At 46.1% G+C, this 24,568-nt stretch overlaps 1 protein-coding gene across 1 annotated transcript in view; it reads right to left on the reverse strand.

Moving 5' to 3' along the window:
• Positions 1–16,998: 16,998 nt before the first annotated feature.
• Positions 16,999–24,568, reverse strand: part of sez6b (seizure related 6 homolog b) — a 1,259,716-nt gene continuing 1,252,146 nt past the window's right edge. Inside the window, exon 17 of the mRNA XM_072469583.1 lies at positions 16,999–17,664. Within this exon, the coding sequence (XP_072325684.1) occupies positions 17,635–17,664 (30 nt within the window). The 3' untranslated portion in view covers positions 16,999–17,634. The remainder of the gene's footprint in view (positions 17,665–24,568) is intronic.

Below are 24,568 nucleotides of genomic sequence, written 5' to 3' on the forward strand. Positions count from 1 at the left end.
TTGGGTCTGTCAGAAACACAGGAGAGCCCACGAGCAGGTACGCTCGCATCAGAAGCACTTTCTGGTCAGGAAATTGAGGAAACAGCCGAGACAAACTTATGTTGAATTGAAAGGGTTAAGCAGAAACATTTTATTAGGTGAGTACAAGCATAGTGGCCCCACCAAAATATCATAGGGAAATACTGCTAGTAGCACATGAGATACCAATGGCAAGACATGTGGGAATTCAGAAAACTCAGGCATCAGTCAACAGTCATTTTCCTGGCCAGGACTGCATAAGGATGTAGTGCAATTATGTAGAATCCTCCATACCTGTCAGGTAATCGGTAAATCACAACATATGATTAGGCCAGCAACTTTGATATCCATACCAGTGTTTGATGGACCATTTAGTCAGGTATTGGTAGATTGTGTAGGATCATTGACTAAAATAAAGGCAGGGTATAAGTATATTCATAGGGTCATGGATATGATCACCCAATTTCCGGAAGCTATACCTTTAAGAACAATTACAGCTAAGACAGTGGTGGAAAAGGTGACACAGTTCTTCACACGCTATGGCCTACGCTTAGAAGTACAATCTGACCTGGGGCGAAATTCTCCGGAAACGGCGCGATGTCCGCCGCCTGGCGCCCAAAACGGCGCAAATCAGACGGGCATCGCGCCGCCCCAAAGGTACGGAATGCTCCGCATCTTTGGGGGCCGAACCCCAACATTGAGGAGCTAGGTCGGCGCCGGACGAATTTCCGCCCCGCCAGCTGGCGGAAAAGGCCTTTGGTGCCCCGCCAGCTGGCGCGGAAATGACATCTCCGGGCGGCGCATGCGCGGGAACGTCAGCGGACGCTGACAGCATTCCCACGCATGCGCAGTGGAGGGAGTCTCTTCTGCCTCCGCCATGGTGGAGACCGTGGATGAGGCGGAAGAGAAAGAGCGCCCCCACGGCACAGGCCCGCCCGCGGATCGGTGGGCCCCGATCGCGGGCCAGGCCACCGTGGGGGCCCCCCCGGGGCCAGATCGCCCCGCGCCCCCCCCAGGACCCCGGAGCCCGCCCGCGCCGCCTTGTCCCGCCGGTAAGGTAGGTGGTTTAATTTACGCCGGCGGGACAGGCATTTTAGCGGCGGGGCTTCGGCCCATCCAGGCCGGAGAATCGAGCGGGGGGGCCCGCCAACCGGCGCGGCGCGATTCCCGCCCCCACCGAATCTCTGGTGCCGGAGACTTCGGCAACTGGCGGGGGCGGGATTCACGCCAGCCCCCGGCGATTCTCCGACCCGGCGGGGGGTCGGAGAATCTCGCCCCAGGTTCTAACTTTATGTCTGAAGTTTTCCAGGGCATATTTTGTAGTTTAGCAATCAAGCAACTAAAGTTGGGCAGACAAATGTGCCAGGTCCAGAACATTCCGAGCTGGAGATGAGGTACTGGCAGTGTTGCATTTGTAAGGTGGACACCTGAAAGTGAGATTCAGTGACTCCCTATAAGGTAGTTGGGAGAGTGAGTAAGGTGACTTACATAATAGATAATCTGGACCGCAGGAAGAAGGACCGACTATAGAAACATAGAAAATAGGAGGAGGAGGCCATTCAGCCCTTTGAGACTGTGCCACCATTCATTATGATGATGGCTGATCATTTAACTCCTACTTTCCCCCATATCCTTTGATCCCCTTCACCCTAAGTGCTATATCTAACTGCTTCTTGAAACCATACAATGTTTTGGACTCAACTACTTCCTGTGGTAATGAATTCCCCAGGCTCACCACTCTCTGGGTGAAGAAATTTCTCCTCGATCTGGACAAACACACCTTCAGGAACATCCTTCCTGCATGTCCCCTGTCCAGTCCAGTTAGAACTTTATAGGTTTCTATGAGATCCCCCCTCATTCTTCTGAACTCCAGCGAATACAATCCTAACCGATTCAATCTCTCCACATTCGTCAATCCAGCCATCCGAGGAATCAGTCTGGTAAAGCTTCGCTGCACTCCCTCTAGAGCAAGAACATTCTTCCTCCGATAGGGAGACCAAAACTGCACCCAATATTCCAGGTGTGGCCTCTCCAAGGCCCTGTATAATTGCAGCAAAACATCGCTGCTCCTGTACTTGAATCCTCTCGCTATGAAGGCCAGCACACCATTTACCTTCTTTGCCTTCTTTAACACCTACTGTACCTGCATACTCACCCAACAACATCTCTACTTCCTATGGAAGCTAAAGAAATTCAGCATGTCTGCATCGACTCTCATAATCTTCTACAGATGTGCCATAGAGAGCATTCTATCTGGCTGCATTAAAGCTTGATATGGCAACTGCTCGGCCCAAGATCGCAAGAAACTGCAGAGTGTGGTGAACTCAGCTCAACGTATCACACAAGCTTGCCACCCCCACATTGATTCTGTATACACCTTCCACTGCCTCAGGAAGGCAGACAGCATTGTCAGAGACCCCTCCCATCCAGGCATTGCCTTCTTCCAGACCCTTCCATCAGGCAGAAGATACAGAAGTCTGAAGACCCGCACATCCAGACATAGGAACAGCTTTTCCCCCACAACTATTGGACTCCTCAACGACTCTCCCTCAGACTGATCTGTTCCCTGTAAGAACACTATTCATGACACTCTATGCTGCTCTTGCTCATGTATTTGTTTTTGGCCCTTGTTCCACACTGTAACTAATCACTATTTGCTGATGTACCATTTGACAATGTACTCTGTCGGTTATTCTTTTTGTCTACTATGTATATACTGTGTACGTTCCCTTGGCTGCAGAAAAATACTTTCCACTGTACGTCAATGCATGTGATAATAAAACAATCATTCAATCAATCAGTGACTGTTGTACAAGGACATCCAGGTCTTGTTGCACATTCCCCTCTCCTAATTTATGGCTGTTCAGATAATAGTCTGCCTTCTTGTTTTTTGCTCTGAAAGTGGATAACCACACATTTCTCCAAATTATACTTCATCTGCCATTCATTTTCCCACTCATTCAACCTGTTCAAATCACACTGAAGGATCTCTGCATCCTCCTCACAGCTCACCTTCCTACCAAACTTGGTGTCATCTGCAAATCTGAAGATATTACATTTTTTTCCTCATCTAAATCACTAATATATATTGTGAATAGCTGGGGTCCCAGCACCGATCCTTGCGGAACCCACCAGTCACCGCCTGCCAATTGGAAAAAGACCCGTTAATTCCTACTCTTTGTTTCCTGTCATCAACCAGATTTCTAACCATCTCAATACACTACCCCTAATCCCATGCGCTTTAATTTTACATGCTAACCTTTTATGCAGGACTTTGTCAAAAGCCTTCTGAAAGTCCAAACATATCACATCCACTGGCTCCCCCTCATCAACTCTACTAGTTACATCCTCAAAGAATTCCAGTAGATTTGTCAAGCATGATTTCCCCTTCATAAATCCATGCTGACTCAGTCCGATCCTGCCACTGTTTTCTAAGTGCTCTAAAGTTTTCTAAGGGGCAGCAGGTTAACACAGTGGTTAGCATTGTGGCTTCACAGCGCCAGGGTCCCAGGTTCGATTCCCCACTGGGTCACTGTCTGTGCGGAGTCTGCACGTTCTCCCCGTGTCTGCGTGGGTTTCCTCCGGGTGTTCCGGTTTCCTCCCACAGTCCAAAGACGTGCAGGTTCGGTGGATCGGCCGTGCTAAATTGCCCTTAGTGTCCAAAAAGGTTAGGAGGTGTTATTGGGTTATGGGGATAGGGTGGAAATGAGAGCTTAAGTGGGTCAGTTCAGACGCCATGGGCCGAATGGCCTCCTTCTGCACTGTATGTTCTGTAGAATCTGGGGTTCTGGTGCATAGGTCCTTGAAATGCCAGGAACAAGTGCAAAAAATAATCAAAAAGTCTAATGGAATGTAGCCTTTCAATCTAGAGGACTGGAATATAAAGACACAGGGGTTATGCTGCAGCTATACAAAACCCTGGTTAGAATCCACTTGGAGTACTGTGAGCAAATCTGGGCAAATCACACCTTGGGAAGGGCATTTTGGCTTTGGAGGGAGTGCAACGTAGGTTTACTAAAATTATATCTGGATTACAGGGGTTATGTTACAAGGAAAGATTACTCGAATATTCGCTAGAATTTAGGGCTGATCTGATCAAAGTAATATAATCAGCGGGTCAGGCATTGGAGGCACCAGCTTGATCTTCCTCCTGCTTCTTGTCCTCTGTTCTGGAGCCTCAACTATTGACCATATTTATCAATGAATTAGAAAATGCAATAGCGAGCCAAGTTTGTCAATGACACAAAAACTGATGGCCTAGTATGAAATGTAAACTTTTCTCTTAAAAAACATGCAGCTAGTTTTAAGGTCTTATTATCAGTAATAAATCGGGCACCATTGACATTGACAGTGATCAGTCTCATGCTTTTCTCTGTTGACCCTGCTCAAAGAATGGGGTTTTATGCAGATTTTATTCTTGAAGTAATGTGATTTGGTGACTCCAGCGGACCACAGAGCCTCAGTTGAGAACTCCTACTTTAAAACAATGGAATAAACTCATAAGATGTATAATGCAGCCACAATTTGATTTTCCATTGACTAATGATGGTATAAATGGGGGTATGAATGGTTTTGCAAAGTTTATTCCAAATCATTTTTAAGCAGGTTGGGCGATTCCACTTCACTGTCTTTAAAGGAACTGCGTCCCTGTGCAAACATAACCCTTAATTAACAGTGTTCCTTCCCCCAATCCCCATTCAAAATATTATAACTTGAATTTTAACATTTCTTGTCAACTGGATGACTAACGTGACACTGTGAGCTCACACAGAATCCCACCGAAGTGGAGGGGGGGGAGGTTATATTATAATCTTTCTTATTTCCCTCCTATTCTGGCACAGCTGCCAGTCTAAGCTGCAGGGAAACATTCTATTCAAGGGCATATATAAATGCAAGTTTACATGTTGACAGTACAAAATAAATTCAGTGAGGCAGATCTTAATTTTGTGCCGTGTTAAAACTGGTGATTAGCGAGTCAGCACCTTCTTTACCTTCCTCCCAATATTTGAAAGAAAATCGCTTATTGTCACAAGTAGGCTTCAATGAAGTTACTGTGAAAAGCCCCCTCGTCACCACATTCCAGCACCCGTTCGGGGTGGCTGATACAGGAATTGAACCATGCTGTTGGCCTGCCTTGGTCTGCTTTAAAAGCCAGCTATTTAGCCCAGTGTGCTAAACCAGCCCCTTTATTTCCATTGAAGCAAATTTTCACTTCACCGTGAAATGCAATGTCCACGTAAACATCTGTTACAGAACAATGCCTTGTTTCCTTTTCACACATACACTGCTCTGCCAATGTACAAGCACAGAATTATCAGCAAAGATGATCTTGTAACAATATTTATAACAGAACTACACGGAAATGATTTTGCATGCCCTCTCCTCTCTATTTCTTTATTTTGTTTTTGCTGGTTAAACTAAAGAACACCCACTGGGGAATGACATTGTTTTCCTGTCTGCCTTCATTCTCCAGCATCAAACACATTCAAATCGGAAGTAGCTTTAAGTTAAATTTCTCCTGAACATGCCAAACACTATTCGCAGAAGAGCACCCCCTACTGGCTCGACTGGAATTCTCACAGCTGCCAAGTGGTTATGATTGCCTCATTAGTTCCAGAAAATTCATTTAAATTGACCAGGTGATGCGTGGAGATGATACAGAATCATTTCATTTGGATAACATAACAGTTGTCAGAAGGAAGAAACTTTCATCCTGCCTGTCTGCATTCAGTTCAAAGTCAGATCCTAGAATGAGATAACATTGTTCAAACTGCCTCTGATACCCAAGCCCATGTGGATTTGCACTTTTCGGTGCCAAATATCTATTAAAAAGTTACATTGCTAGATATTTATAACATTCAACAGTTCAATAAATTCAATTCAGTGCATAAACAAGATATTGTGGATGCTGAAAACCTGAAATTAAAAAGAGAACATTCTGGAAATATTTAGCAGATCAGGCAACACCTGTGGAGAGAGAAACAGAGTTAATGAGATGGATTCCACTGGTAGTGGAAAGGGGTGCGAACCAGGCTTTGTGTCCATTTCCAGTTCCCACCCTGTTCGAGGTAGTTGCACCATGTTTGGCAGAGTTTTGCATCATGTGATTGTTAAGAATTGGGGAGCATAATGATTAAAAAATGAAATTGGAATCAAATGAAATAAAAAAGGGGAATTGATTAGGGCAGTTGTCTGAAAGGGTGTTTTGATATGCAAATTTGCATACCAGTGAGAAAAGCAAGTCTTTAGCTATGTGACTAGGCGAAAACAATGGGGTATAGAAGAAATAACTTCAAAGTGGAGAGATAAGGGAGTTGGCACTTAGATGCTAAAAAGCCTGGTCCACAGGGTGGGTAACATCAAAGGGAACGAATGATATATCCACGGCACAATAACTGGAGAAAGGGGCATAGTAGAGGCAGCTACCATCACAGCCACACCCAGCTGCAGAAAACATTCTCCCCCAAAAACAAGTTATTGCCAAAAGGGCAGCTGGTTAAAATCAGAAGCCCGAACCAAGAAGGTTACCCCTTTGCTGAAATTGGAGACGGGTTTCCCAAACATCGACAAATAACCTGTGCGTGGCAATTATCTGCTGGATTTAGCTCATAGAGTTAAATAATTTTGGATGTTGTTTGGGAACAAGGTGCATCTCAGAATTTAGGTAACTTAGGTAGTTGGGAGCAAAGGAGTAACTTCATGAAATACTGTGTGTGGATAGCCATTTATGTAGTTAAGTGTACTGTTGTAGTGTCCTTCATGTCATGTGTTAACTATTAAGTTAATGAATATTCTTTACTGATTTATCACAAAATGACTGGACTATACCCCCCTGGTTTGCATATCTTTTCTCACAGTATGCCAAATTGAAAATATACACCACTAATAATTGGTGTTCCAAGTTACACTTCTGGGTTTTGGGTACCTTCGCGTTTAACATCAGAGCTGGTGTGTAACATGACCAATTAGTGCTTTACCTCCCTGATCACATGTCTAATTAGGAATTAGGTTAAAGTCCAACAGGTTTGTTTCGATGTCACTAGCTTTCGGAGCGCTGCTCCTTCCTCAGGTAAAGCATTAATTCACCTGAGGAAGGAGGAAGCGCTCTGAAAGCTAGTGACATCGAAACAAACCTGTTGGACTTTAACCTGGTGTTGTAAGACTTCGTACTGTGCACACCCCAGTCCAACGCCGATCTCCACATCATGGTTAATTAGGAATGCCAGGTATATGCAAGAGATGGGAGCTAGACATGGTGATCTCTATTTAATGGTCGCCCCTCAGCTATTGATGTGGCTGCAGGCAGACTGTATCATTGCAGAGTGCAAAAGAGCAGAGAGCAACACCACGGAATATGGAAAGGTGCCTGCCCCACTCGTCCTGGCCCCCTATAATAATAATAATAATAGCTTATTGTCACAAGTAGGCTTCAATTAAGTTACTGTGAAAAGCCCCTAGTCGCCACATTCCGGTGCCTGTTCGGGGAGGCCAGTACGGGAATTGAACCATGCTGCTGGCCTTGTTCTGCATTACAAGCCAGCTATTTAGCCCACTGTGCTAAACCAGCCCCTATTCAGTGACACCTGCCCAGAGGTCCTGATGGAGGTGGTAAGGATCTACAGGAGCATTTTACTTCACCGAGGGTGACAGGAGGAGGTCTTTCAAAAGTTCAGCAGTCACAGTATGGTGAACAGTTTGAGGGAAGCACTTTAGGCACTTTGAGGTCAGCCAAGGTGAGTAAGATGCAACCCCCAGCTGGCAGACATGAAGTAAATGCACGCTGAGCCCACCTCTGAGCAGAGGGGTCTGATTTAACAAGAAAGCTCAGAGCCCTGTTTTGGGTGTGTATAGCAGGGTCTTCTTTGGCAGGCCTTGGTCAGGAACACCCTACCGAGGCCGCACTTACCTCACTTCCTGCACTGATAAGCTGAGCTCGGCAGTGCAGGAAGAGATCGGGGTGGCATTTTAAAATGCAGCCCCAATCTCTCAGCCCTCGCTGGAATCTCCATCAGGGCCTCTGGATGTCCCCCCCCCCCCCCCCCCCAACCCACTGCCCCACCTTACCTCTTAGGGGGTCCTTGAGCCTCCCTTCACCCCACATCTTAAGGACAGGACATCCCCGGGCCCAATCCCTGGCAAAGGCAATCTGGTTGCCGGGCACCTTGGCACTGCCAGTCTGGCACCCTAGCAGTGCCCATGCCAGCCTGACAGTGGCACCCAGGCACTCTGGCAGTACCAGGGTGGCGCTGCCAGGTTGACAATGCCAAGGTGCCTGGTTGCCAGGGGAATGCCAGGCATCGGCGTTCATTTCCGGGCCTTGAGTGAATTGGGCGGCCGACATATTTAAATCTGCCTAATGGCTCACTTAAATATGTACATCTGGAACTCGCCCGGCGAGTCTTGCAAGATTTCGTTAAATCTCGCGAGGCGTTCCGAAGGTCGATTTAATGCCTTCGTCGCCTCACTGAGTCGGGCGCGACAAGGCCGCTCGATCGCACCCATCGTGTGGGAAAACATCTGATGTGTGTATGTGTTGTCTCCCCACCCAAGGACAGGGCTCGCAGCACATTAGCTTTTGGAGGATGGTGTGCTAAACCCATGAGCAGTAAATTGGTAGGACCATTACAAGTCAACGTACCTTATTATGTTGCCATGGGAAAATTGCTGTCTTAACACTGAATCTGCACCTTGCAGGAAAGAACAACCACACACAATGCCCAGAAAGGAGTTGTTACATGGAGTGGCCAACCTGGCAGTTTTGACACTGATAAAGAAGGAGACAGCCCTTGGTATCGGCCAAGCTGCTGCAGGAAAGGCAGTTGCTGACGGCGAGTACGGCACAGAGGGAAAAAACTTTTCCTGCTGTCCATGTAAGCACTTTGGAACAGTTTCCTTGTTTGTGCAGTCGTTTCCAGTAGCTCACAGTTAATAATGTCAGATGTCCGACAAAGCACCTACTCAGAGATGGTAGATAGAGGTGCTGAACCAGGTGTGGGATCTGTGCGCCTCTCACAAAATCGCAAAGATGTGCCAAAAGACCTTCCAGAAAGAAAAAAACCCATTAAAAACGGGGAAAGGTTACTGGTCCGAACTGGTCTTGTATACTGTAAATTGGAACACCAGTAAAAACTGGGAAATAAGAGCACTGATCCTAACTGTTTTTTCCTATTTTGAAGTGCTTGCCTAATCACCTTAATTGCCCGTCTACTGCTCCCAGGCGGATGACCGTCATCCCCTGCGGAAACCCCCCGCAGCGGAGGCAACACGGCGGGCAATTGGCATGACATCCTCCTGTGTGAAAGTTTCAGCATGCCCAACTCTGAATCTGCCTCTGCCTCCCTGGGAAAATTCTGCCCGCCATTTCCGGTCGATGAACTGCAATCTGTTTCAATCTGCTTCTCTCTCCACAGGATGCATCCTCAGTAGTTCTACTGGATAATTCCAGTGCTTCCTGAATTTAAATTAAATTCAATGCTCTTCCTGCAAGTACAGCAACCATCAGACAAATTGCACATTCTTTAAAAAACTTACAGCAGGTTGCCCTACATAGAACATTTGTGTTAGAAGGTAGTGGGTTTGAAATTTCATCTCAGAATTTGAGCATATTATCACTCTGGCTCTCCAGTATTGAAGGAATGCTGTGAGATTGGAGCTGCTGACTTTTGAACAAGATGTTAATCCCACGATATTAAAATGTCCCATCTGCCTATTCATGTGGCCATTAAGATATCATGGCATTATTTCAAAGAAGATTGCCCATTGAAAGAGTACCAAGGGAGTTTTAGATGGGATTCAAATGGCTAAGGATTGGAGGCACCTTTCTAGGTTAAATCTGGACAAAGCAGTGGATCAAATGAAAAGGGATTTATCCCAAAGGCTTTTTTCAGGAAAATGAACACGGCGATATTGGGTTTTGTGTGGGCGGGTAAAACTCCGGGAGAAAAGAAGGCACTCCTGGAATGGGGTCGCGGAGAGGGGGATTTGGTCCTTCCGAGCTTTATTAACTATTATTGGGCGGCCAACATATCGATGGTCAGGAAGTGGGTAGTGGGGGAGGGGTTGGTGTGGGAGCGAGTGAAAGTGGCATCCTGTAAGAGCCCTGTGGTGGTGGCAGCCCTTAAGGTGTGGAGGCATGAGATTGGAGGGGGCGTCAATGTGGTCACCGATTTGTAACAATCACCGGTTTGCCCCGGGGAGGCTGGATGGGGGCTACAAGGGATGGCGGCGGGCAGGAATTGAGAGACTTGGGGACCTATTCATTCAGGAGGGTTTCCCGACCTTGGAGGCAGTAGAGGAGGAGTTTGTGTTGCTGGGCGGGAACGGGTTTCGGTACGGGGTTTTGTACGGAGGCAGGTTCCTGGCTTGATCCAGTTCAAGGTGGTCCACAGGGCCCACATGACGGTAGCCCGGATGAACAGGTTCTTTTTTTAAAATTTAGAGTACCCAATTCATTTTTTCCAATTAAGGAGCAATTTAGCGTGGCCAATTCACCTACCCTGCACATCTTTTGGGTTGTGGGGGCGAAACCCACGCAAACACGGGGAGAATGTGCAAACTCCACACGGACGTTGACGTTGACCCGGGATCGAACCTGGGACCTCGGCACCGTGAGGCAGCAGCACTAACCACTGTGCCATTATGCTGCCCTATGAACAGGTTCTTTGGGGAGCTGGAGGACAGATGTGGGCGGTGTGGGGGTAGCCCGGCGAACCATGTACATATGTTCTAGGCATGTCCAAAATTGAGGGGATTCTGGCAGGGATTTGCGGACGTTATGTTCGAGGTCCTGGAAGGAAGGGTAACGCTGAGTCCAGAATTGGCAATAATTGGGGTAGCGGAAGATCCAGGGGTCATGGGGGGAGGGAGGCTGGTGTTCTGGCCTTCTCCTCCCTCGTGGCCCGGAGATGGATTTTGATGGGATGGAGGGACTCGGAGCCCCCAAAGTTAGGAGTGCGGGTCAGCGATATGGCAGTGTTTCTCAGCCTGGAGAAAATGAAATTCGCTTTGAGAGAATCAATTCAAGGGTTCGCCCAGAGATGGCAGCCGTTCATAGACTACTTCAAGGAAAATCATAAGTCAGCGGTAAGGGCGGGGGGGTGTGTGGGAAAAAGCAGGGGCGGGGGGAGGAAAACAGGAGGCATGGCAATGTTACAACGGGAGGGAGAATATAGTTTACGGGCAGCTAGGGAATAGAACGGGGAGAGTGGGGGTGTTGTTCTGCAGGTTGTTTTTTCTTTCTTTACGTGTATCGGCCCGCGCGGTTGTTTAAGAGATGTTAAATGTGTTAAACTGTGAAAATGACAAATGCTTCAATAAAATATTTTCTAAAAAAAAAGAAAGAGTACCAAGGATTTCTTATCCAAAATGAACCTTGGCGTGTTTGTCCATAGATCTCTGAAGGCGGAAGGGCAGGTTAATAGGGTGATAAAAAAGGCATATGGGATACTTGTCTTTATCAATCGCGGCATCGATTACAAAAGCAGGGAGGTCATGTTGGAGTTGTATAGAACTTTGGTGAGGGCACATCTGGAGTACTGTGTGCCATTCTGGTCACCACATTATAGGACGAATGTGATTGCATTGGAGGGGGTACAGAGGCGATTCACCAGGATGTTGCATGGGATGGAACATTTAAGTTATGAAGAGAGGTTGGATAGGCTTGGGTTGTTTTTGCTGGAGCAGAGAGGATCGAGGGGTGACCTGATTGAAGTGTACAAGATTATGGACGGATGGATAGGGAGCAGCTGTTCCCCTTAGTTGAAGGGTCAGTTACGAGGGGGCATAAGTTCAAGGTCAGGGGCAGCAGGTTTAGGGGGGATTTGAGGAAAATCATTTTTAACCAGAGGATGGTGATAGTTTAGAATGCACTGCCAGGGAGGGTGGTAGAGGCACCTGACTTGCCTATCTAATACCATTTGCCAGAACTTGGCACATCATAACATTCAAGGCTATGGGCCAAGTGCCCTGCGTAGGCAGGTCAGGTGTTATTCATGTGTTGGTGCAGACTCGATGGGCCGAAGGGCCTCCTTTGGCTGAATTATTCTGTGATTCTGTGAATGCCATCAAAAACAGATTAACTGATCGTTCATTGCATTGTTGTTCATTGGATCTCGCTGTGTGCAGAATGGCAGCAAGAGTCTACAAAAACTGTGCTTCATTCTAGTTTACGTGAAGTGCCTTAAGATGTTTCTGAAAGAGAGATGCTTATAAATGCAAGTCTCTAAAAGCATACATGTATTGCTGTAAGCTCAATTCTGCAAGACGTCTTGATGGGCAACACAGTAGCATTGTGGATAGCGCAATTGCTTCACAGCTCCAGTGTCCCAGGTTCGATTCCGACTTGGGTCACTGTCAGTGCGGAGTCTGCACATCCTCCCCGTGTGTGCGTGGGTTTCCTCCGGGTGCTCCGGTTTCCTCCCACAGTCCAAAGATGTGCAGGTTAGGTGGATTAGCCATGATAAATTGCCCTTAGTGTCCAAAATTGCCCTTAGTGTTGGGTGGGGTTACTGTGTTATGGGGATAGGGTGGAGGTGTTGATCTTGGGTAGGGTGCTCTTTCCAAGAGCTGGTGCAGACTCGATGGGCCGAATAGCCTCCTTCTGCACTGTAAATTCTATGATCTATGATGTTCCAAAAGCACTTTTCTCCCTTTTTTCTCTCTCCATCTCTCCAAGCACTAATTCCCCCACCCCCACCCACCCAATAATAAGGGGGGGGGAAAAATTCTCTGCAACCAAGAGTATTCCTGAGGAATACTCAAGGTGGAAATCATATTCAATAAGGTTAACACAGCTTTATTTTTAGTCCCTCCCCATTGGAATGAAGAATTTCAAAGCCATCTAATTACTCAGTTGGAAAATGCTAAAAACTCATTCCTTAAACCAGGAAGAATATAATAATTGTATTAAAAGAAACTCTGTAAATGTTGGCAACACATAACACATCCATCAGCACCTGAAAACAGAAAGGATAGAGCAGAACTAGCAATATTCCAACAAAATAATCTACTCCTCATGCAGTAACCTAACTTTTGGGTTCTTAAGATGCTAACAAATCTGTTGTGCATTTCCAACAGTTTTGTTTCTACTTCAGAATTTAGCAATGGCTGCCTTAATTGACTTGCAAACATATAACTTACCAGCTGTAAGAGAATATTTTTAGCTGTTCTGGAGCGGACATCTTCCATTGTGTAATTAGAAGTTCCCAGGCTGTGAATAAGTAAAACCTCCTTGACACCAAATTGCATTCAAATTACTGCAGGTAATCCATTTTATAACAGTTTTGAATCTTATTCGGAACGAAACCATAATACAGTATTAAGCAACGTTTTCAAAACCAGCAAGATTTATGATTTGGCAGAATGATTAGTTGTTAACAAAGAGGAGTCAATCAGCTGTCATTTAGATGCATTCCGTGTTGCTTGGTTACACCATTTACTACATGCCCTCCTTTTCTGACATGCATATAACTGTTTCTGCCTTTCATATTTTTGTGCCCCAAAAATGTTGCTAAATGTAGCTTACTAAAGTTGGTAACTACTTAATTAATTTCCTCAAACATACAGCCAAGTAGGGCCTGGAATACAAGAATCGCTCGCCCTGACAATTGGAAGGGTGAACATTCGAATGACGGCATCAATGCTGCAGAAGTGGCCATTGTCACCGGAGGGCCACAACGTGGGTCATGGCTCAGCTATTAAGGAAGACCTCTCCCTTGCCTGCCCTCCGGGAATCTGCTGCTAGGCCATCGTTGGTCCACCTGGCCGTCCCCTGACACGACAGCCCATCCTGCGCTGGTAAAATGGGGGTGGGAAATGGCCATTAATTGTCCAGTTAATTGGCTGCCCATCTCCGATCAGCGGGCGGCTGTGCCGCTGACATTCCCACCATCGAGAACATCCCATGACGGCAGGAAGCTATTGGGCTCCCCCGCCGATGCCATATTATGAGGCCTTCCACCGCCCAACCCATCCCCAGGGGGCAGGTAAAATACAACTCGATGTCTATCAAACCACAACCACAGTGAATCAAGAGGCACTTTGCCACATTTTCAGAAAAAAATGTTTATTGCAGATGTGATACTCTTTTATAAAAAGAAGAAATGTTTGCAGTGCTGTGTTTTGTTTTATAGGGTGCGGGTCAAGGTGGTCTAATACATACAATTTACTTATGAGAAGAGAGAGCTAGCTAGTTGCACTTTTGTTCTATTTAAGTCTAAGGAGTGTGCCATCATGTCTATAGGAATGGCCGGTGGCAGTCATTAATCTTTTTCCTGTCAATGGGAATTTTGTAAACTATTCTGCATGGGAAAAGATGACAGTGGACAGACAATTGACAGCATGATCAACTCAATGCCTGATCAATACGTTCTCAACTGCTGACATGAGTGGCGGGGGATGGGTCCACATCTCACTGAAGCTGAAAGAGGAAAAGTTGCTAGAAGAGGGATCCTAACTCAATCTGGACAAGAATTTCATCTAAGGTGCAACTTTATTTGGGCCTGTGGAGATGCCTTAAGAAAGGGATATAATGTGCATACAAGAGATTATAGAAGGAAATAGGAGAACAGTTGTATAACCTTACAAATAGAAGCAAACATGATAAAATATTAAATAAAACTAGTTTGTTTGCAAACCAGTAAGCAAAAGTAATGTTTGTATATCTGTATGTGAGTGGGATATATTTGTTAGGTTAAGGTGTAAGCCATAAACTGTAAGTGGCAATTGGATATATTATGGATGTATGCTGTATTGTAACACTATTCAATAAAAGGGAAAGGGATAAACCAGGGGTCTACAGACCAGTCAGCCTAACATTGGTGGTGGAGAGGTTATTGGAAACTATTATCAGGAGCAAAATAAACCTTCATTTGGAAAAGCATGGGATAGTCAAGGAGAGCTAGCATGGGTTTGTTAAAGGTAAATCATGTCAACTTGCTGGATTGAATTCTTTGATGGGGTAACAAAGAAGGTTGATCAACTTAGTCCAATAGATATTGTATATATGGACTTTTGGAAGGCATTCAACAAAGTGCCACACAGAAAACTTCAAGAAAGATTAAAGCGCACAGAATTAAAGAGATATAAAATTGGCTAGGTGACAGGAAGCGAAAAGCATGGTGGAGGACGGATGCTTTTCAGATTGGGAGGTGATTTGCAGGGATGTTCCCCAGAATCAGGTTTGGGTCCATTATTCTTTTCAATTTTTATGAATGACCTATTCTTCGATGCACTTTAACGTTGTCAGATGGGAAATGAAACCTGGAAAAGTAATAAATGGTAAAGAGGATAGACTTCAGGAAGATAACAGGCAGGATGACAAAATTATAGCAGATGTTCAAGATGGAGAAGTGTGAAGTGGTGTACTTGGAAGCACTAACATGGAAAGACAGTGGGCGCGATTCACCAGAAAAATGTAAAAGTGTGGTTTCGGGGATGTTTGGCGGGGTGTTTCGCTATGGCTGCTATGCCGAGGTGGAGACCACTTTTCAAAGGCACTTAGCGTTTTTTTGAGCCTCGGGGAGTTCTTCCCCGATCGAGGTCACACTTTGAAATTTTTCCGGCGCTGGGGAACTGAACTCGCCAGCAGGACCACTCCTCACAGATCAGGGAGCCATTTTGAAAGGCTTCCCTGATATCTACACTGCCCCTTTCAAGACCACCCCCCTTTCAGTAGCCTTCCTTTCAGGACACTACCTTCATCCCTCAACCTTTCTGCGAACCCCTCAAACTCCCCCCCCCCCCTTTCATGGGCATGGCACCCCAGGCCCTGACCCTTGACAGTGCCAACCTGGCACATGAGGATCCTGCCTCATGGACATCCTGGTACTACCCTGCCCTATCCCTGGCCACTTTGGAGACTCTAATGGCCTCCAGGATCCTCCAAAGTGCCAATATCCCTGGTCCATGCTTGTGGAAACCAGTGCTAATTGCACCTGGTTGAGGCCTCGCAGGCCTGGGCGTTGATTCCTGGGCACAAGGTGAATGTGGCATTGGGATATTTAAATGAGCCTAATGGCTCATTTAAACATTGTTATTTGGATCATGACCAGCGCGGATGTGACCCAGATTGCGCCGGGCATAGGGAGTCAGGTGACCCACAAAATGGCTGGCAGGAAGCCTGATTTGGACTTTCCTGGGAGTTACCCATCACGCCCAGCTCCGCGACAGGCACATCACGATGGCTGAATCGTGCCCTGTATGTTATAATTGTATTAATTGGATTAGTGTGAATGCGCAGAGAAGCCTTGGTGTCCATATACACAAAACCTTGAAGGTAACATGGCAAGCCAATAAAATTCTAAAGAAAGCATATGAGTTATTTGGGTTTATAATTGGAGGAATAGAATATTTTTTAAAAACCTAGAACTTTATACGTTACTGGTGAGGCTCAGGCTGGATTATTGTGGACAATACTGGGCAATAGGAAAAATCCAGAGCCCTTAGAGAGGGGACAGAGAAGGTTTACTGGAATGTTACCAGTGATGGGGTACTTCAGTTATAAGGAAGGGTTATAATTGAAGTGGAAGTTGATGATATAAATCATTTTGAAAAGGAGTTGGACAGGTCCTTGAGGATGAGAAACTTAGAGGGGTACAGACAAAATCAGCAATTTGGGACTAAGCATAGATGCTCTTTCAAAGAGCCAGCATAGGGATGATGGGCAGAGTGGTCTCCTTCTGCGCTATCCCATTTCTCTGACTGTATAATTGATTGAAACATTTTATACATTGTAGGTGCTAGTTATATCGAGCAAGGTTATTTTCTTGTAGTACTACAGCATTTACAAAATAGTCACACGTAACCTTTTCTGGACAAAGCATCGTCATGGCCCTCAATTCAGGCTCAATATGAGGAAAAGGTATATTATTTCAATTCATTTCAATGATTAGTATAAACTGTTATCACATCTTCCGTTCTGTGCCGACAAGGGAAATGGAGCATTATACGGATAGTGAGCCACCAGATGAAGTCAACTAAACGTATCATTTTTGCCTTTTTAATTACATAGTTTGTTTTTGCGTCCACACAGTGAGAATGGAGAAATAATTTTATTTTCTGTAGAAATGATGCTGTGCCTCCATCACCCCCTAGCTTCTGCCTGTGTAATTCAGCCAGCCCTAAAAACAAAGCCAATTAATCTGATCCCAAAAGGTTTGTGTAATGCACCATGGGAAAATAGATAAAAGTGCCTCATTACCACAACTTTACATTTCAAAACATTTGACATTTTAAAACAAGTGAATAAATACGTCGTAAAAGGCTCATAATTTGGGTTATCTTTATCTACTGGGATGGCATTCTTAAACATTGAAGAATAATTACTATGTGACTGTGTCTACAATGCACACAGAAATGTACAGGTACACCTATTACTTAACTCAAACTCACTCGACAAGCAATTTGACATTTTCATCAACACATTTTAAGTGCGGTTAGTCTTTGTTCTTTGTTGGAGAGAACAGTTGTTTTGAGAAATAGGCCTTAGAAAAGTCAATTGGAGGAACAGGCTTCGGAAAGCAAAGCAGATTTCAAACAGTTGTGAGAGACAGGAGGGAGAAGTGCTGAGCAACTGTCTAGAAGGCAAGAGGGCTTTTCCGCTGTGAACAACGTCCATCCTTAAATTGAAACCTCATATTCCCGTGCCTCCTGAAAATGAAACAACATATAGTAGAGCACAGCGGTATTTTCACAACATAAGCAGTCTCAACACTAATGACATTGTTCTTTTTTTTTATTAATGAAGGCATTGAATACAGTATTGATTAGCACAAGCGTGCCATCTCTGCTCCCCACTATCTCTGATTGCCAGATCTTTCGCCGGGGGGGAGATCACCATGGCAACAATCAGCAATGCATTACAAATACAATTGCACACCTGCGAATGGAGATTGTAGGTTTAAAACATATTCTTCTCGTTGCAAGATCAACACATCCTCAGATGGAACAAAGTCAGGGATAGGTTCTTGATTAATAAGGGGATCAGGGGTTATAGGGAGGAGACAGGAGAATGGGGATGAGGGACGTATCAACCATGATTGAACGGAGAAGACTCAATGGGCCAAATGGTCTAATTCAGCTCCTATGTCTTATGGTTTTATAGTCTTATAATATTGTCAGGGCCTCTAGGGCTGGATTCTCCAAGAATGGGGCTATGTCCCCACGCCTGCGTCAAAATGATGATGTTTCGCCTGCAGGGGGCCAGCAGGGCCCCGGAGTGCTCTTGCAGCTCTGGCTGCGGATACGGGGCCCTGCACATCCGGTCGGGAGTCCGCGCATGTGGACGGCGGCGGCCTGTGGCGGCAGCCCTGTGCGACCTGGCGGACTCGCACCGCGGACCCTGATGCAAGAAGCTTGGAGAATCCAGCCCTAGAGGCCCTGACAATATTATAAGACTATAAAACCATAAGACATAGGAGCAGAATTAGACCATTTTGCCCATTGATGGAAGAAATAGGCCCCCCCTCCGAGATCGCGCGCGACCGCGGATCGGTGCTGCCCGATTGCTTGCCTGGCCGTCCATGAGCCCCCACCCCCCCCGGTGAAGGCCGTGGACTGAGTCCACGGCCGCCACCCTCCGTTCCCGACGGCCGATATGTGGTTAGAATCACGCCGTCGGGATCTCGGAGAATCACGGGGGGGCCTCTGTCAATGAGTCCTACCCATGGCGTGTAGTTCACGCACGAGAGATCCCTGAGCGGCGTCGGACCGGATTTCGGTGTAAACGTCCTTTCGCTGCCTCCGTGCCGATCGCGATTTTGGCGCTGAGGCTCGGAGAATCCAGCCCCTAGTCTTTGCAGTATCCAGTACCTTCAGCTGGTCTTGATATCACGTGGAGTGAATTGAATTGGTTGAGGACTGGCACGGTGTTCCTGGGGATCTCAGGCCGAGGCCAAGGTGGATCATCTACTCAGCATATCTGGCCGAAGATAGTTGCAAATACTTCACCATTCTGTTTTGCACTGATATGCTGGGCTCCCCCATCATTGAGGATGAGGGTATTTGTGGAGCCTCCTCCTCCAGTTACTTGTTTAATTGCCCACCACAATTTACGGCTAGGTGCGGCAAGACTGCAGAGTTTAGATCTGGTCCGTTGGCTGTGGCGTGGCTCTGTCTATTGTGTGTTGCTTCCGCTGCTTTTCCTACAAGTGTTGCTGTAATGTAACTACACTAAGTTGACAGCTCATTTTTCAGTATGACTGCTGCCTTGGTGCCCTCCTGAACTCTTCACAGAACCAGGGTTGATTTTCCCTGGCTTGATGGTATTGGTCGAGTGCGGGATATACCAGTCATGAGATTACAGATTGGACACAACTCTGCTGCTCCTGATGGCCCACAGCGCCTCATGGATGCCCAGGTTCAGAATCTATCCCATTTAATATGGTGATAGTGCCCAGCAACATGAAGGAGGGTAACCTCAAAAAGAAAGGTCTTTGTCTCCACAAGGACTGTGCAGTGGTTACACCTACCAATACTGACATGGACAGATGCATCTGTGACAGGCATGTTGGTGAGGATGAGGTCAAGTACGTTTTTCCCTCTTGCTTGCTCCCTCATCACTTGCTGCAGATCCAGTCTAGCAGCTATGTTCATAGACTTTACCATGCAGAAGGAGGCCGTTCGATCCATCGAGTCTGCACTGGCCCTTGGAAAGAACATCCTACTTAAGCCCACAACTCCACCTTATCTCCGTAACCACACCTAACCTTTTTGGACACTAAGAGTAATTTAGCATGGCCAATCCACCTAACAAGCACATCTTTGGACTGTGAGAGGAAGCCGGAGCACTTGGAGGAAACCCACGCAGACACGGGGAGAACGTGCAGACTCTGCACAGATAGTGACCCAAGCCAGGAATCGAACCTGGGACTCTGTGCTAACCACTGTGCTGCCGTGCTTTAGGAGTTGGCCAGCTTGTTCAGTTATAGTGCTACCGAGACACTTTTGGTGATGACATTTTCTTCTCCACGGGCCTTGTAACCGCTGGGGCTGGAATTCGCGCCAAACAGCCTGACAGCTGGGGCTGTTTATAAGCGCCCCACTTGCCACACAATCACTGTAGCCACGAAGATGGCTGACAGAAGACCTGCAACTCCCCCCTCCCCCGGGTGTTTGGGCATCCGAGATGGACCCACAGCTCCATGCTAGTGAGGAGAGGAGTGACACCCTTTTTCCCGGGGTGGGCCTGCCCTCTTGAACAGTGCCTGGGATTGATGGCAGAGGCAGCCAGTGCTGTCAGCCTCACCAGGAGGAGGCAGCTGGTGCTCCTGAGGGGTGGGGGTCAGAGGGGAGGCCTCTGACCTGAGAGGGGCAAAGAACCAGAGAGGTTTCCAATGGCCAAGGTGCAGGTGTCCTCTGGTTGAGGTGAGCTCCGCTGATCCTCTGCTTCCTCTGCTGTGGGGCAGCACTTGGATTGGATTGGATTTGTTTATTGTCACGTGTACCGAGGTACAATGAAAAGTATTTTTCTGCGAGCAGCTCAACAGATCATTAAGTGCATGAGAAGAAAAGGGAATAAAAGAAAATACATAATAGGGCAACACAACATATACAATGTAACTACATAAGCACTGGCATCGGATGAAGCATACAGGGTGTAGTGTTAATGAAGTCAGTCCATAAGAGGGTCATTTAGGAGTCTGGTGACAGTGGGGAAGAAGCTGTTTTTGAGTCTGTTCGTGCGTGTTCTCAGACTTCTGTATCTCCTGCCCGATGGAAGAAGTTGGAAGAGCGAATAAGCCGGGTGGGAGGGATCTTTGATTATACTGCCCGCTTTCTCCAGGCAGCGGGAGGTGTAGATGGAGTCAATGGATGGGAGGCAGGTTTGTGTGATGGACTGGGCGGTGTTCACGACTCTCTGAAGTTTCTATGGAGTGCCAACACCTGGTGGGTCCCTGATTGAGCTTGGCCATATCCATCCCCTTGATGATACAGCTGGGGTATGAATGGGTCCAGAGGGGAAGCCTGGGTGGGCTCCCAGATGACCAGAGGCTCTCTGACCATTCAAAGGACAGAGGCAGCACTCAGCAGTGTGAACAGCCAGGAGTCTGTAAGTAGCACCAAAGGGGTGCGTTTAAAACACATACTGCAGCAATGGCGGTGTGAGCTAGGCCACCCTAACCTCGAGGGGGACACCCCAAGTCCATGGACCTGGCACCAAGTCGTTCCCCGTTACTGACCCCAGCCCGGGCAGCCACACACCAGCAAGCCCCACAATTGCTGAGGCTTTTTGAAAGTTTGTTTGGCCTCCTGCTCCCCCTCCAGCAGCCATGGTGTTCAGGCCCCACTTGCCAATACTTGCACTAATTCGTGCTCAGGAGACCTCTGCCTAAGAGGGGTGGAGCATGAAGTGTCCAAGCCGTTAATGATATTAAAATCCGTGCAAATGACGGTTAACATGGATCCGCTAGTGCGGGGCACAAGCCTCGATATCAGCACCAGCGTAGACCTGAGCATAGTGTTGGAATCGGCGCTGGACGCATAACGGATTTTTTCCATTTCACACGATTCTCCGCCTGATTGCGATTCTCGCTTCTGGCATCGCGAAGCAGAGAATCCAGCCCAATGTCACAATGATCTGTTTACATAGGGATGTCACAGTGATCAATTATGTAGGCAGTTTCAATATTAAATGTTAATGTGAGTAGCATGATCAAAAGTCATAACAACAGGAATTGAAATTTTGGGTGGGAGGTTTCTGCTCTTTTGGACCAGTGAGAGAGAATTATGTCCCTCATCCAACACCTTGCTTTTAAATGATCTCAATTTTGGCACAATCAAGGATGCACATTATCACGGGTTTCTGATCCTTCTCTCAGGATAGCGATGGGAGCATAGGTTTCTCTCCTGTGATCTAAACCAGTCATTTTGAAACTCAGGGTCGTGACTGTGTGGTATTATCATACATGAAGGTATGCAAGGGTTTATGACTTTTTTATGATATACAAATAGAAAAGTTTTGAATCCTTTTTTTTATAGCTGCTAGTCTCTTCTCACGCTCTCCCTTTGCTTCACTTATTTCTTTATAATTACTTCTCATATTTCTTATTTCCTAGACTCCCAGCCCTGATTGCTAGAGCCTTGCCTGATTGCAGTTCAACAGGACATACTATTGTTAGTGTTGCAGTCTGTCGGACTGATCTATAAATGGTAATTTTGAATCTCCCTCTCTTTGCATACTTGAGAACCAAACTCTACTTATATTCCATCAAAAGCCTCTTGGAATTTTAATTTGCAATAACAGGAAACTCCTGCCTTCCTTCCAATTTCCCAGCTTATTAAGCATCAGATTGGGATTCTGTCACTTTATGAATCTTGCTGAGTTTCTGACAGAAATATTTTTCTTCGCAGGTGCAAACCAAATTCACAGCTATTACCATCTTTCAAAAACGTTATCAGCTTCATTTTAATCAGGCACATCAAAATAGAAATGTCAGTATAATTTTATAATAATAGGAATCAGGGTATTTTCAGACAGAGGTTCAAACAGCATACCAGATAAACCTTCGCTTCTGCGGTTTCTGCTTCTTCTGAAGATGACTGCAAGTCTATTGAGGACCACTGATACGTTAAGAGCACGGAACATTTGTTGGATGACTTGCTGTACTCACAGAAGAGGAAAGAAATCCTACTGGTTTCCTTTGTCATGAAGTACGTAATAATGTAAAGTGTGAAGTTTTTAAAAAGACTTAAAATTTATGCTTGCATAAAGTACAGCAAAACAATGCCCTCATTCAGGGTGTGTGGAGTTTATTGTCCCTTCAGACTGGCTGCTGAAGGTTTTGATTCAGGCTGTAAAAATGCACTGGGTTTCTTTCATCCTGCATTGTAACCAAAGCTGCTGAATAAATTTAGAAAACGAAATAGTTCAGGATGGCCAGCTTGAAAGACTTGACAGACATGGCCATAAAAAAGGAAAGGGACTATCGTGTTAAGGCAGAACTCAGCAAGACATTCCTGTTTGTTTTCATCCACTTGCACAAGGGTAGGTTGAGGCATATTCCCAAAAGGGGACAGACCAAGCCAAAGCTGCTTCAATGAGGAAAGCGACTGAGAGTAGGGAGAGTACGGCAGTTATAAGGTTGATAATACAGTTGAGAACTTGGTTGAATATACTGCAGAAAGTTTGAAGCGGAACTGGGAAAATAAATAAGAGAAGCAAAGCGAGAGAATGGGAAGAGACCGACAGCTAATATAAAAGGGATTGTAAAAGTTGTTGATAGGCATATAAATAGTAAAATAGTGGTAAAAGAAAAGATGGGTTGATTCAGGATCAAAAAGGGCACATTCGCATGGTGGTAGAGGATTTTACTAACGAAGGAGTGCAGCCAAAATCAATGTTACAGTGAAAAAGAGGGTAATCGAGACAATTGAAGGGCTACAAATCGATGAAGAGGTGCAATGAGAAAGGTTGCCTGTACTTCAAGTTGGTAAGTCACCAGGATCAGATAATGATGGTTCCAAGGATACTGAGGGAAGTAAAGGTGAAGGTTGCGGAGGCGCTGGCCATAATCTTCCAATTCTCCTCAATGTCTGGTTAATTGCAAAAATTAAACCCTTGTTCAAAAAACATTGTAAGGATGAGCCCAATAATTACAGGCCCGTCAGTTTGACCTCAGTGGTGGAAAAACTTTCCAAATAATAGTCCGGGCCAAAATAACAGCCACTTGAACAAATATGAATTAATTCAAGAAAACCATAAATAGAAACAGAAAATGCTGGAAAAACCCAGCGTGTCAGGCAGCATCTGTGGACAGAGAAACAGTTAGCATTCAGAGTCTATATGACTCTTCATCAAGGCTAAAGGGAGGGAGAAACGTGATGGATCATATACTGTATAAGAAGGATAATGTTGTGGAGGAGAATGCTGAGCCCCAGGCTAATAGAATAGATGGCATTGAGGTACGTAGGGAAGAGGTGTTGGCAATTCTGGACAGGCTGAAAATAGATAAGTCCCCGGGACCTGATGGGATTTATCCTAGGATTCTCTGGGAGGCCAGGGAAGAGATTGCTGGACCTTTGGCTTTGATTTTTATGTCATCATTGGCTACAGGAATAGTGCCAGAGGACTGGAGGACAGCAAATGTGGTCCCTTTGTTCAAAAAGGGGAGCAGAGACAACCCCGGCAACTATAGACCGGTGAGCCTCACGTCTGTAGTGGGTAAAGTCTTGGAGGGGATTATAAGAGACAAGATTTATAATCATCTAGATAGGAATGATATGATCAGGGATAGTCAGCATGGCTTTGTGAAGGGTAGGTCATGCCTCACAAACCTTATTGAGTTATTTAAGAAGGTGACTGAACAGGTAGATGAGGGTAGAGCAGTTGATGTGGTGTATATGGATTTCAGCAAAGCGTTTGATATGGTTCCCCACGGTAGGCTATTGCAGAAAATACGGAGGCTGGGGATTGAGGGTGATTTAGAGATGTGGATCAGAAATTGGCTAGCTGAAAGAAGACAGAGGGTGGTGGTTGATGGGAAATGTTCAGAATGGAGTACAGTCACAAGTGGAGTACCACAAGGATCTGTTCTGGGGCCGTTGCTGTTTGTCA

The sequence above is a fragment of the Scyliorhinus torazame genome, chromosome 12 (genome assembly GCF_047496885.1).
Source record: "Scyliorhinus torazame isolate Kashiwa2021f chromosome 12, sScyTor2.1, whole genome shotgun sequence".
Taxonomy (NCBI): Eukaryota; Metazoa; Chordata; class Chondrichthyes; order Carcharhiniformes; family Scyliorhinidae; genus Scyliorhinus; species Scyliorhinus torazame.